Source organism: Mesoplodon mirus (genome assembly GCF_964341445.2).
Source record: "Mesoplodon mirus genome assembly, chromosome: 4".
NCBI classification, from domain to species: Eukaryota; Metazoa; Chordata; class Mammalia; order Artiodactyla; family Ziphiidae; genus Mesoplodon; species Mesoplodon mirus.
Window position 1 is genome coordinate 145,716,818 of NC_138979.1, and position 14,549 is coordinate 145,731,366.

At 40.4% G+C, this 14,549-nt stretch overlaps 2 protein-coding genes across 2 annotated transcripts in view; one reads left to right on the forward strand and one right to left on the reverse strand.

The window, feature by feature from the left end:
- Positions 1 to 5,021: 5,021 nt before the first annotated feature.
- On the reverse strand, positions 5,022 to 13,614 carry LOC309802924 (uncharacterized protein; the record flags this gene model as incomplete). Its single annotated transcript, XM_082618781.1, has 5 exons — positions 5,022 to 5,074; positions 9,320 to 9,406; positions 12,073 to 12,127; positions 13,186 to 13,483; positions 13,573 to 13,614. The coding sequence occupies 4 exons, from the start codon at positions 13,612 to 13,614 to the stop codon at positions 9,358 to 9,360; spliced, it is 444 nt and encodes a 147-aa protein (XP_082474907.1). The 3' UTR covers positions 5,022 to 5,074; positions 9,320 to 9,357.
- A 184-nt stretch (positions 13,615 to 13,798) lies between these two features.
- The window catches only part of ARID4A (AT-rich interaction domain 4A), a 57,784-nt gene continuing 57,033 nt past the window's right edge, over positions 13,799 to 14,549 (forward strand). Inside the window, exon 1 of the mRNA XM_082618649.1 lies at positions 13,799 to 13,928. The gene's annotated coding sequence lies outside the window, so the exon portion shown is untranslated. The remainder of the gene's footprint in view (positions 13,929 to 14,549) is intronic.

Consider the following 14,549-nt stretch of genomic DNA (forward strand, 5'->3'; position numbering starts at 1 on the left):
GCAGTGGTTGAGAGTCCGCCTGCCGATGCAGGGGACATGGGTTCGTGCCCCGGTCCGGGAAGATCCCACGTGCCGCGGAGCGGCTGGGCCCGTGCTGGCCGCTGAGCCTGCGCGTCCGGAGCCTGTGCTCCACGATGGGAGAGGCCACAACAGTGAGAGGCCTGCGTACCGCCAAAAAAAAAAAAAAAGTACCTCAAAGTCTAAAACTTCTGGATGAAAACAGCAAACCTTTGTGACCCTGGTTTAAAAAAGAGCTCTCAGACACTACACCAAAAGCATGATACATAAATGAAAAAAACTGACAGTGAATTTCACCAAAATTAAAAGCTTCTGCTCTCCTTTAAGAGAATGAAAAAAAACTCTAGACAAAATATTTGCAAATCACATATTTGACAAAGGATATTTGTCCAGAATGTATAAAGAACTCTCAAAATTCAACAACCCAATATTTAAAAATGGGCAAAAGACTCAGATAATTCACACTACAAATAAAACTAATGTTCCTTCTTTAACCAGCCTAACCCTGCAAGAGGTAATCACCATATTATGTATATCCTTCCAGCCAATAAATAACAATTCTTTACAAGAGTAAATGCTGGTGTAATTATAAAGATGTTGAAGAGCAAGGGTCCTCACACACCTTTAGTCTGTGTCTGAAGTGTATGATTTGGAATTTGATTTGATTTTTACTATGTGGAACCATGAAGTGGAATTTTAGGAAAAAGTCATTTAAATAAGAAGTTGAACTATATGATCCATATGGGATTTATTAAAGCTTTTAAATTTTTTTAGGAAAAGCCAATAGGCTTCAAGACTGATATAATGTGGGAGAATGTGACATATAAACATGATAACCTACCTTTAGTAGACTGATTGGTTTAAGAGTCAGCAGCAACCAAGTGATAGTAAAGATTCAATGCAAAACTTTAGATGTCTACAATGGATCATACTGCCAGGAAAGATTAAAAAAAAAAAAAGTTAAATAATATGCAATTCTTTACCCAGTGAGAAAAACAGAAACATTTAAAAATCACTAGGAAAGTATATTAGAAATACATGGGGACTTCCCTGGTGGCACAGTGGTTAAGAATCTGCCTTTCAATGCAGGGGACGTGGGTTTGATCCCTGGTCAGGGAACTAGTTTCCACATGCATGCTGCAACTAAGAGTTCGCATGCCATAACTAAGGGGCCTGCTGGCCGCAACTAAGACCTGGCGCAACCGAAATAAATAATAAAATTTTAAAAAATACTATATTTCATATCCATTAAAAAAAGAAATACATGTTCATGTATTATTAAGTATACATAGCCTGTATGTATATACTGACCTACAAATGTGTACTCTGAGAAGGGGGGAGCAGGGGAGGAGATAAATCCTGACAAGTAAGGAATTTTGGACAGTTTCCTGGATATCTGGTGCATAAGCTCTCCAATTCAGTGAACTGGATGAAAAACTAAGGATGATAATAATTAATAGGAAAAATCTGAGATGTCAATAATTGAAACAAAGTAAAAAGACTAATCCATATAAAAATATGAAGAACAGGGCTTCCCTGGTGGCGCAGTGGTTGAGAGTCCGCCTGCCGATGCAGGGAACACGGGTTCGTGCCCCGGTCCGGGAGGATCCCACATGCCGCGGAGCGGCTGGGCCCGTGAGCCATGGCCGCTGAGCTTGCGTGTCTGGAGCCCGTGCTCCGCAACGGGAGAGGCCACAACAGTGAGAAGCCCACGTACCGCAAAAAAAAAAAAAAAAAAAAAGAAAAAAAATGAAGAACAAAATTTAGATGGGCCTGCACGTAAGTATATAACTGTTTCTCCATCTTGTTCAGAGACCACCCACATAAGAATTCTCCATGGATCTGAATTCACCAGATCTGAAGCGAGGCCCAGGAATCTGTATTTTGAACAACTGATGTAATGCTTATGAATACACTAAAATTTGAGAATCACTGATTTGGACACAGCTTATTAAAACAAGAATATGGCAACAGAATGGTTACTAAAGGGTTTCAAGAAAAGAGATTTCTGATATATAGCAAAATGGAGGATGAAGCTGTAGGGCATGATGGGTACTTGGGAAACCTTTTTTTTTTCCATTGGATTTTTAAAGAAATACATGTCTCAGAAATACATGATAAAAAGAATGCATATGAATTCAGAGATTAAAAAGCATCTTTTATATTTTACTGACAGGTTAAGAGAGAGAAAAATAGCTCTGACTTAAGACAGGCCAGGTCAATATGGCCAAAGAAAATTTTATATTAAGGGCTCGGTTCTGCCACTGCAAAAGAACCTTAACACAAGATTCCCTTACCAGCAATATGAAGGGATTCAGGTTTACACTGAAAGTATCTTCTATTGACACGTTCTACTAACACCTAATTCGAAGTTCATTTCATAGGATAAAAATAAGTGACAGATAATTCATTGTTTAGATTGTTGTATTTACTCACTATTTTACTAAAAGAGTAACATCATTTTACTGCAAACTTTCCCCCAAAGATATTCAATATTCACAAGGTAGCCCATTTCTATTCTAATCACCATTTGACCTTTCACCTGTTCCTACTGAAAATGGAGTAAATGTGGCTGAATGCAGTTTTTTCGTATTTCTAGAGGAAAGTTCTACTAGAAGTGAACACAGATAACACTTCCTTCAGAGGCAATACAATGATTCACTCACAAACTGAAACACGTTTGACAGGGCAAGTCTAAAAGGCAAGCCACCAATGTTGGCAAGTCATACATTAGTAATTATTTCTGGCAACTAAGTTTTTCCTTCCTTGTCAGCAACCCTGGCTTTCATGATACGAAGCCAAATGAAACTTTCTGACAGATGACTTCATGTGAAGACATGACGTGCCACCCCCATCCCCCAATCTAGATATTTGGACAGCTTCCAAACAGAATTTCAGAAGAGATGCTTTAAACATGAAACTCAAGCTTGTCTACTCTAAATCCATTCTTTTCCCTAAATGGAAATCTGACAAAACAGGAAGTACTTGGCAGGATAGAGAAGCAAGTTTTGCGGCTTAAGTATTTACTGGCAACAGACTAAGTTCTTCGTGACTGTGTAATAAAATGCAGAACTACAAATTTGAGAAGAAAACAGCAAAAACTTGCCTTGGTTACCAAGCTTCCCTTGGCAATTTAAAGGCCTTAAAAAGATAGTATATCACATGATACATAGAGGAATAAGAAACAGGAAGATGGCTTTTCTTTTTGTTATGGTACTTCATGTAAGAATCCCTCTCCCTACTCTGTCTGACCAAGATCTAAGCCACCAAAATTATACAAACACTGAAAGGAGTTTTGTGACTGTATATAAAAACTAAGAAACACAAAGATTCAAAACAAAACAAAACAAAGATTTCTGGTCTTGTTTGAGAGAACCTACTTGGGGAAAATCTTTGGTCTACGCTTGCCGAAGGATTTGAGTATAAATACAGTATCCTAACTACAAATAAATACAAATGTAAATATACACCCTTAAATAGGCTGTTAGGATTAGCAGAGTCAATAACACACTAGCAAACATACTAAGGAAAAAAAGAATCCCTCCCCCATGACTCCTTCCAGCTGCCACCCCCAGCCCCAATTCTACTGTTGTTGAAACAACTAGAAGCATTTTCAGGTAACAGTTAGTTTTTATCTTCACTTTTAAGCTATCACACTTAAGGGTACAGCAGTATATCAAAGTGCCCAGTAAATGTTAAAAACTACCAAACAAATGTAAAGCACTGTTATCTAGTCCATTTTTCTACCCCTCAAAAGCAGGTTCAGGGCTTCCCTGGTGGCGCAGTGGTTGGGAGTCCGCCTGCCGATGCAGGGGACATGGGTTCGTGCCCCGGTCTGGGAGGATCCCACATGCCGCGGAGCGGCTGGGCCCGTGAGCCATGGCCGCTGAGCCTGCGCTCCGCAGCGGGAGAGGCCACAGCGGTGAGAAGCCCACGTACCGCCAAAAAAAAAAAAAAAAAAAAAAAAGCAGGTTCAGACCCACAGTAAGTCATAAAATCAATTTGTGGGTCACAACAGATTTTTTTAAAAAGTGAACTACAGGAGAAAATACTGGAGGGCACCGTACTTTCATTTGTTGTGTGTATGAGCAGTATACACACACATACACAGAATAGAAACTTCACTATAAAGAAATTAATCAATGACCTTCCTTAGCTATTATTTCAAATATCTGTTTTACTAGAACACTTGTTACATGAAACAGTGAGGTAGGTAAGGACATCAAAGCTTCTGTCAATTTGATAATAGCAGCAACTTCCGTAAGTGCTAAAATTATCAAGTCAGTGTCTGATACTTCTGATTTTCAGAAGTTAAGTATCACTTAACCTTTCAGGGATACATAAATATTAGAAATATGCTTAGGAATTCTTATTAGAAAAGCATGGTGCTGGATTAGAACCATTAAGTATTAACAGCTGTAAATACCTAGCCCCATGTCCCTTATACTTTAAAAGCAAACACTCATGTAGAGTAATGTATCCCAACCAATGAGAACAGGCTTATGATCAGAACACAGAACACCTGGTCTTCAAATCCAGTGTTTCTATAGTAGGATACTTACTCAAATCAACATCCCATTGAACTATTGTAAAAATTCTGAGAATTTTCGAGCTAAGTACATAATTGCTGCTTTAGCTCTAAAAATGCCTACTATGAGCCTGATTTTTTAACTTATCTCTCCATTTCCCAACATTTTCATTTCTTCTAAATCTAGAGGCATAGACCCCGTCAATCTTACAGTAACTAAAGATCAAGTAAGTGTCCTCATGAAATGTTTCACCCAGTTCCTATTTTCAGTCTACTCCTATTTTCATGCCTAGAGACATTACAGTATTGTGAAAAGAAAAATGTACGTACAGAGTGAGATTATGGGTTCAATAACCAGTCGAGCCAGGCGGTTTGTAGATTCTGTTATTGGCAGATGTACCCTTAGTACTGGCCCAACTTTTCACAAATTTGGACCACTGAAGATGAGAAGATTGGAGGGCGGGCAGATCTGTGAAAAATCAGCTGATAGAAGAACAATCCCTCTGGTGGTTAATTAGACATACTAGCCTTTATAAAACAATAGGAAATCATTCTAATGAAAATTCCTGACCTGTGGATAGTCCCCAGAGTGATCTATCCCCACTACACATTCTGGAATCTGACCCAATTCCTAAACCTCAAGTGATCTCATTTTAAGCAACTCATTAGGCAAGACGTTCCTCTTGTACAAAAACTGACAAAGCACATTTTTACTGGCATGCATTTGTCCATTAAATGTCACCTTTTAGCTTGCTATACCTTTTATAAACTGTCACTCCACAAATGAGTGCGTACTAAGTGCCAAGGCCTGTGATAGGTGCTAAACCTACAAAAGTGAATAAGGTACAGTTCTCTGTCTGTAAGATGTCATAACTTAGTGAAGGACATATTAGTGGACAAAAAGCTAAAATGCAATACAGAAAGTGACAGAAATCACATAAAAGGAAATATATGAAATTACCTATAGTTGCAGAGGTATCAAGGAAAGCATCACTTAAAAAGCAGCTTTTGAATATGTGGCAATAGGGCAACAGTCCAGATGGTGGGAAAAGTGTGAATAAAAACAAAGAACTGGGAAAATACAGAGCTTGTGTGGTAGAGCCATGATAGTTTTAGTGTGACTGCAGCAAATAATAACCGAAGAGAAGAAGTATGAAATAAGTTTGGAGAGAGGTCGATATGACCTTCAGGAAGGGAGAGGCAGAGTCTAGGTGCTTTATTTCTGTATATAAATATAACATTTCTTTAAAACTCTCTTGAATGACAGACATTATGAAACAGCACGATACATACTAACACCACCACATAATATCTGGAATCATTCTAAGCACTTTACATATATTAACTCATTTAATACTAATCCTAACCAGGTCAGTTCTATTACTATCCCTATTTTACAGATGAAGCAGAGATTAAATCTGCCCTAAATCACCCATCCCCACAAAAAGCCTGGCCACACCCACACATTCTAAAGCTGCAGTATCTTCTTTGCTATCCCTGAATAATTCCCTGGATATTCACTAAACTGTGGTCATCATTTCATGCTGTAAGTCAAATCACTATGCTGTACACAAACTTATACACTAGTATATGTTAATACCTCAATAAAACTGGAAGAAAAAAAAGAATGAAAAACTAACCTTTCTTTAACTTAGTTCAGGAATCATCTGGTTTTCCTGCATTTATTTTACTTTATAATCCACTTTAACTTTTCAAGTTAAAATCAGAAATAAGAAAGCCCTAATAAAAGCCCCAAAAAGTCTAATGGAAGAATGGAATTAAAAGTCAGAATACAAGGAATTCCCTGGCAGTCCAGTGGTTAGTACTCCACACTTTCACTGCCAAGGGCCTGGGTTCAATCCCTGGTCGGGTAACTAAGATCCCACATGCCACACCGCACAGCCACAAAAGCTGGAATACAGAAAACAGTATACAGTCCAGCATATGTCTTAACCCAATTAGGGACCTTATAGGCATTTTCACAAAAGTAAGAACAGATGCTTACCGGACATTTCAAGCTCTAACTAGCATGTTTAAAACTGATTTCACTTTCCTTACCAACCAGTAGCCTTTCCTGACTTTCCAAATTGATTAATGGCACAATCTATTTCCCATTTTTTAAAATCTTGAGTTTTCTTTCTTCTTTACTTCTATAATCAATTAGAAATCAAATGCTATCAACTCTTTTTTTCTCATAGTCTCTTGCTCACCTATCCTTCCTTACCCTCCCTCCAGGCCCTACTCACTCTAGTTTCACCTCATGCTGACACCACTGCAAGAGTATCTTAATTGTCTCCCCACCTCCAATTCCTGTGTCACTTCTTCAGTCATACTGGACACTATTTCCAAGTAATCTTCCAGGAATACATTTTGTCTATTCAAAAACCCTCAACACAAATAATGAAAATCAAAAGGGAAGTCTTTATGGAAAAATATCTGCAGCAAATTACTACTAAATATTATATAATAAGCTCAAAAAATTAAGGAATATCAAAACTCTAATATATAAATAGACAAAAGTCTTGAATAGGCAACTTGTCTACTACTAAGAATCAGTAACTGAAATTATGGAAAGAGGTCCCACTTCACAAGTTAACAAAAATATTACAGAGAAAAAGAGAGCTCAACATATTTTGTACCTAGTAACTTAGCAAAAGTTATAATTACAGGCTACCCAATGTTGGTAACTAAACTCACAGGGAAGGTAGTGTAAATTATAACTCTTTTGGAAACCAACATGGCAACATTTCAAAGAGTCATAAAAATGTTCATACAATGACCTTTTAAATCAATCCTAAAAGAACAGTGCAAAAAAACAGAAAATACTGTAATGTACATAGATGATAATTACAGCACAATATTTAAGAACTAGAAAGAAACCTAAATGGTCAAGCAATAGGAAGATAAAGTCAGAGATAACACAGTTTGATGGAATATTTTCAGACATTAAAATTACTGTGGAGGACTTCCCTGGTGGCGCAGTGGTTAAGAATCCGCCTGCCAATGCAGGGGACATGGGTTCGTGTTCTGGACTGGGAAGATCCCACATGCCGCAGAGCAACTAAGCCCGTGTGCCACAACTACAGAGCCTGTGCTCTAGAGCCCGCGAGCCACAACTACTGAAGCCCACGTGCCTAGAGCCCGTCCTCCGCAACAAGAAAAGCCACAGCAATGAGAAGGCCATGCACCACAACAGAGTAGCCCCCGCTCGCCACAACTAGACAGCCCACATAGAGCAATGAAGACCGAATGCAGCCAAAAATAAATAAATTAATTAAAAAAAAATTTACTGTGGAGACCATGCAGTCACATTGAATGCCTATTACAACGTTAAGTAACAGAAAAATTAAAATTTCTCTAAGTCTAAAGAAAGAATATGCATACAGACAAGGAAAAAGAAAATTTTAAAAATCCAATGTTAGGGTGGGATTAGAAGTAAGTTTTTGTTTGTTTGTTTAATTCCATTTTGATTTGTAAAATTTGAAAACAAAACAAAAAATAACCTTCATTTTCTGCTCATATCCCAGCTTTCAAGGCCCTCTGGAAGTTCCCAAACCTATAAAAGACAAGCACTCTACATAATTCTGATGTGCAGCTAATTCTAGAAACCTTGACAAGCTAGCTTCACACAACTTTCCCAATGTAATCTTTAATCAGTCATCCTCTCGAAACTGGTTTACTTACTGTCCCAAACATAGCTTTTCTTATATATTGGGTTGGCCAAGAAGTTGCTTCAGTTTTTTTTTTTTTTTTTTTTTTTGCGGTATGTGGGCCTCTCACTGTTGTGGCCTCTCCCGTTGCGGAGCACAGGCTCCAGACGCGCAGGCTCAGCGGCCATGGCTCACGGGCCCAGCCGCTCCGCGGCATATGGGATCCTCCCGGACCGGGGCACGAACCCGTATCCCCTGCATCGGCAGGCGGACTCTCAACCACTGCGCCACCAGGGAGGCCCTGCTTCAGTTTTAAGTAACAATAAAAGACACACTTTTCATTTTCGCCAAGAATTTTATTGAATAATGTATTCACTAACTGAACAAACTTTTTGGCCAACCCAAATAACTGCATCCTTGCTCACAACCTACATCCACTTAGAATGGCTTCCCTTCTTCTAATTTACATATTACATATCATTAACCTTGAAAAGCCTTCAATGATGGCTAAATAAATTTCTTTCTGTTCTGTATTATAAAACAATTTGTTTTTAAAAACAATTAGATCCAATTGTACACTGAACTTTGACAAATCTATTTTTCTCGTGTGCCATGATTTAAATCTTTAAAATGTTAAACCAATCTAAATTGATGGAATCTTTTGAAATAACTATATTAACACCCACATGTTTAATTATGGTTTTCTTTTTATTGACAGTAAGCTTCTGAAGACAGATCCTAGTAGGAATGCCACTAGGTAATCTACCAAATCCTAAAATTATGCTCTTGTTTGCATTATATATGAAGGAAAACCAGTTATCTATGACTCCATGTGGCCATAAAATAAGCAGTGACATCTACTAGGGCAAAAGACCATACAGAGATTACAAAGGTTGCTTTGGTTGCAAATAAGCAAATTTAGTAACTTTCCAAAAAATAACAAAACCATTAGGAAAGCAGCTACATTCAACACAACAATCTGTTCTGCTTTTCAACATACACAGACATTTACAGAAATAACTGTACAGTGGAACAAATTCTATCATTTTTAAAAAGAGATATACATGTAAAGGTAACATGGCCAATCTCGATTACTAAAGAATAGTTAAGTAAAATTGCATACCAGAAATACAATTTCAACAGAGAGCAGATCCAAGTCATTTAAAAACTGGAACACTTTCCTTCATTATTCCACAAAGCAAGGCTTCCTCTAGAAGACAAAGACTTTTTAAAGTTTTGAGTATGTTATATAGCCCACACACTCAGAACAGACGGTTTTGCTTCACTGCTGAACACTTTTCCTGATGAGATCTTTATATGTCAAGTATTTTACCATGGGTTAAAGAAAAAAAAAATCATGAAAATGTTTACAGTGTTCTGTGATTAAAAATCCAGAAATGGGAACCATATGAATGGGTAAAAAAAAATTCATAGGGATGTTCTAATTTTGAGATTTCAGTCTAAGATACCATGACAGGAAGCTAATTTCATGCCCTCATTTGAATCCTTGATCAAATAAATAAAACATTCTGCTTTCAAAATAGCTTTTTTTCATAAAAACAGTATTAAAAATTTGACCATTTTGATTTTGTAGAAACATTATTCTACTAGTTTGGGCTCATTAAAATAGGTTACAAAAACCAATTTTATCAAAATTAATTTTCATTCATTTATTCCTAAGAGATGATTTGAGTGTTCAATTAATATTCATCTATAGTTGCCCTCCGCTAAGGTATAAGAAAATCTTTAAAAAAAAAAAAAAGAATTGAGGAAAAAAGTCAAGAATAACTATTCTCAATGAGTTCTCTAAACCTACATTATATTAGCAATTAGAAATCAAGTCAGTACTGGGACTTCCCTGGTGGAGCAGTTGTTGAAGAGTCTGCCTGCCAAGGCAGGGGACACAGGTTCAATCCCTGGTCTGGGAGAATCCCTCATGCTGTGGAGCAACTGGGCCTGTGTTCCACAACTACTGAGCCTGTGCTCTGGAGCCCTCGTGCTACAACTACTGAAGCCCTTGAGCCTAGAGCCCATGCTCTGCAACAAGAGAAGCCACCGCAATGAGAAGCCCGCGCGCTGCAATGAAGAATGGCCCCTGCTCGCCGCAAGTAGAGAAAGCCTGTGTGCAGCAATGAAGACCCAATGCAGCCAAAATTAAAAAAAAAAAGTTTGCTCCCTTCAAAAAAAAAAAAAAAAAGAAATCAACGCAGTATTAAATCAAGTATTTGGAACATTAAAAAAAATTTCAAAGCTAAGACAGCATTTGTGGAATATCATGAATTTTCAGAAGAGAACTGCTGTTAAAGAAAACATAAGTTAGCTTATTTCACATATTTTGTATATAAAAGTACATAAGGATTCATAAGAAACAGTGACAGAGCACATACCATGTATCAGGTAAGGAAACATAAGAGTGATTAAAACAGCAATTGCTACCCTCTGGGAGTAAAGTCTCAAACTGGGGAAGAGCCCAACAAATGTAAAGTAAATGTGATGAGAGAGGCATGTAAAGGGTCCTATGAGAATACAAAAGCACCTTGAGAACGCACATAAAGATGGAAAACTTTAAGCCAGGCTACAAGGAAACAATAGTTAAACTCAACTAACTCTACCATAAAAAACAATTTGTTTTTAGTATCCTCTAAGTGTCACTTCTACATAGCAAAATGTTTCACTGTACAAACACCTAACTATTCTAGAGCAAAATATAAATTAATTTTAAGAAATTACTCTTAAGGTCCAAAAAAATTCTCAAGTTTACTTTACTGTATGTGTGACTTGAAAGACTGATAATTTTACCTGAATAAACAGAGACCCAGGATAAAAAGCTCAAAAATAAAGCTAAATTAAATTTTTAAAATGGGGGTTGGGAGGGAGGAGAGTAATAAAAGGAAAAAGGATAACAAAAAAAGTAAGAGCAAAAGCTTTCTGATGAACCATGGTATAATCTCTTTGGCCTTGTATTTCCACTTCTAGAAATTTATTCTAGAGAAATAATCAGGCATGTGAGGGAATATCAAGATGCCTAGAAATTTTAGGTATAGATGTCAGTTCTCAGAGAAAATCTTTTGTAAAACATGCACAAGGATATTAGACATATTACTGCCATTATAAAAATTAAGAGATCTGGTTACATAAAATACAGTTCATCTATCCTACAGGACACTATGCAGCCATGAAAAACGTGCAGCATGTTCCCAGTATTTTCCAAAAAGGAAAAAAACCCAAGTGACAAAATGAGCATGACTAGAATGATCTCTATTTTGTAAAACAAAACCACTGAAAGAGAAACCCCTCTGAATAACATATAGGTACAGTACAAACTGCAATCACCTTTTGGTGGTGGTGATACAAGAGATTTTGTTTTCTTCTTTTGGCTTTTTGGTAATTTCCAAATGCCCACTGACGTACTTTATTTGAATCAGATGATAACCGTTTTAAGCCGGGTAGTGGAATTATAGGTGATCACCCCCCGCTCCGACCCGGGAAGTTAAATAGTATTTACATGTCCTATAATTTCCTTAAGAAAAAAAAATCGCTTAACTTCTAAACTCTTACTGAAATATCTTTTCTACATGCCAAATTTTTAAATATTGAGAAAAAAAATCATGAAAATGTCCACATTATTCCTTGATAAAAATATTAAATACTTAAAAATCTAGAAATGGGACCAGCATGAATGGGTAAACAAATTTGTAAGTATGTCCTAATTTTGAGACTTCATTCTAAAGTATCATGTCAGGAAGTTAATCACAGACTCATTTGAACCCTTGACCAAACAAAGACTTTTCAACTACCATTCTTCCATCTTGCTATTTATGGCTCTACTTACTGGTCTCCCTAATTCTAAAGATTTTTACAGACATTAGAACTCACCTCAGTAATACTTCCGGATGTTTGTCACTTAACTGTCCTCTTTTCTTCAGACCAACTGCCAAAAAAACCCCAACAAATCATTAAATCACTCGATCATTTTCTAGTCTGTAGCCCCACCAATACAGCAAAAGGGTTCAAAACAGAAGTATTATGAGGATAATTTTAAGCAGCTATTCATATCAGTGACTAGGTCACTCAGCAGAAATACTAACATGCATTTCATTTTCTTAACAAGTAATTCTGAAAAAATCAGTTACGAATGAAAAATCGATGCAGCCTTAGTTAAGATGTCCTCTTAACGAGTAAGTTTAGTCAACGTGGATTACCGTCGATATTTTACATTTTCTTAATTATTTCATTCTTTAAAACAACTTGCCAATCAATACTCTATTTCCACCATTTCAAATGTGGTTTTGTTTTCTTTAACAGAACACAAGATCGTGCTAAGGCAACGAGATCAATAGCTGCCCTGAACAAAATCCTATCAGGGAGGTCCTTTTATTTTTATCTAAGGTGTTTTCCGTCCCTGCAAAACCACTGCTCGCTCCTTTCAAAAAGCAGCCTAAGCCTCGTGCAGCGTGGCACAGCTACTTGTCTAAGGCCAGAGCGGCAGCGTCTGTGCTAGCTAGGGAATTCCTCAGCACCCCAAGCCCAGCATTTCCTTCAGTTTCCTCACTGCTTAAACGCGTGACGAGCACGCGGAAACCCCTCCCCACGCAGGACCGGTTTGCCTCAGAACCCTGCCCACCCTGTCTTAATTGAGGAGCCCACAGCCGGTGGCCTTGGTCACAGAACGTGACAAGCTGCCGAAATCCACTTCCAAAGAGAGGAAGCACTGCTCTGAGAGGGGCTGCATCCCGAACATCTCTCACACTCCCGAGAGGAGTCCAAAGGATCAGTCCGGAGAAAAGAGACGTGCACGTCCCCTCCGCCTCTTTCTCTGGGGCCTCGAGAGAAGCCTCGCCCCCTCTCAGCCCGCCCCCAGCTCCCCACCCAGCCGCAGGGAGAACTTACTCCGCTATGGCTGCCGAGCGGCCCCCTCACTTCCGGTGCCGGTGCCGCTAGATCTGCGCCATCCCCCAGTCCACCGGACAACTATCGCTTCCAACTGACCTTTCTCACAGATCGCTACTCTTCCGATCTTCACTAGGTGCTGTCCTGGAGGGAACGGTGGATGGTTGCGGCAGTTAAATGAATCCACGGGATGAAGAGTCCACTCTCGTCTCGCCAGAAACATAAAATGCAGTAGACCCGCAGCCACCGCTGCCCAGACAAAATGGCGCCGAGAAACTGGTTCAGCGCAGGCGCTTTGGAAAGACCCTGCCCCGCCCCCGTGCAAGTCCTGGCCACAGCTCCGGGTTCGGTTTCCATGGGACACCCAACTGCCAATCCTCGTGCCGAACTGCTCTTCCTGACCCCTCAATTGACCAATCAGTGCTCAGTTAAGTACATCCGGAGTCGTCTTTACCAATCACTTTTCAGGACTTGCTTACTCAATACCTGATTCTCCAGTAACGTTAGTCTTCGGAGGCAGCCAGTCATAAGTGGCAGATGTCCTACCTGCTGTTTTTCGCACCAATCCGTGAAGTTTCAGAGCTACATCCAATGAGGACGGCAGGTAGCGAGCTCCAATCCGAAACTCTTCGGCGTCATGAGCAGCCAATAGGAGTTCGTGTAGAAGCGAGTCTGCTCAACAGCTTGTTATTTGGTGGATTGTGGCAGTAAATCGGGCGAGTGGGGAACCGGGCGCAGGAACTGCCGCCGCGGCCGGGAGTGGTGCTGCCCGGACTGGGGCCCACGGGGGTCAGTGGGGCGGAGGACTCGGGGGCTGACAGCGCGCACTTCACCCGCAGTTGGTAGGTGGGGAGAAGAGAAGCGGGGGATACTGAATGGACGAAGCGGCACTAGCAGCTGGTGCTGCTGCCCGGGGTCCCGGTGCAGTTGGAAGCTTTGGAGGTGGGGTGGGGGGATGCTTGGCAAGCGGGGCGGCGAGCGCAGGGGAAGGGGCAAGTCGTGGAGCAGCGGCAGCAACTGCGGGAACAGCCGCCGCAGCTGCCTCCTCGGCCGCTTCCCCGGGTTCCCCGGGAAAATGGCTGTGGGCTGGCCGCGCCGCTAAGTTTGCTTCCGCGAGGCGAGGAGCAGGCTGCTTGGGGCAGCCGGCCCCCAACTCTGCGGCGCGTCCTCCCCCGTGGAGTCCGTGGTTGGACCTGAGGGACTGGGGGCTGGTACCGCTCTGGGCTGTACAAAAAGTTGAGGCGGGCGCGGGGAGGAGGCGGCGGCTGCCGCTGTGCGGCTCCCCTCCCCTCCCACACCCTGTCCGGGCCACCTCCCCTCCTTCTCTCCGCCCCCCCAGCCTTCTTCCCTTCGCTGGTCTTCCCTCCGTCGCGCGCCTCTGGGCTGAAGGCCACGGCCCCTGCCCCTTCGGGTGAAGAAGTGCTTCTCCTTTCTGATATGGTGCAGAGCAGAGGAAGGAGAGC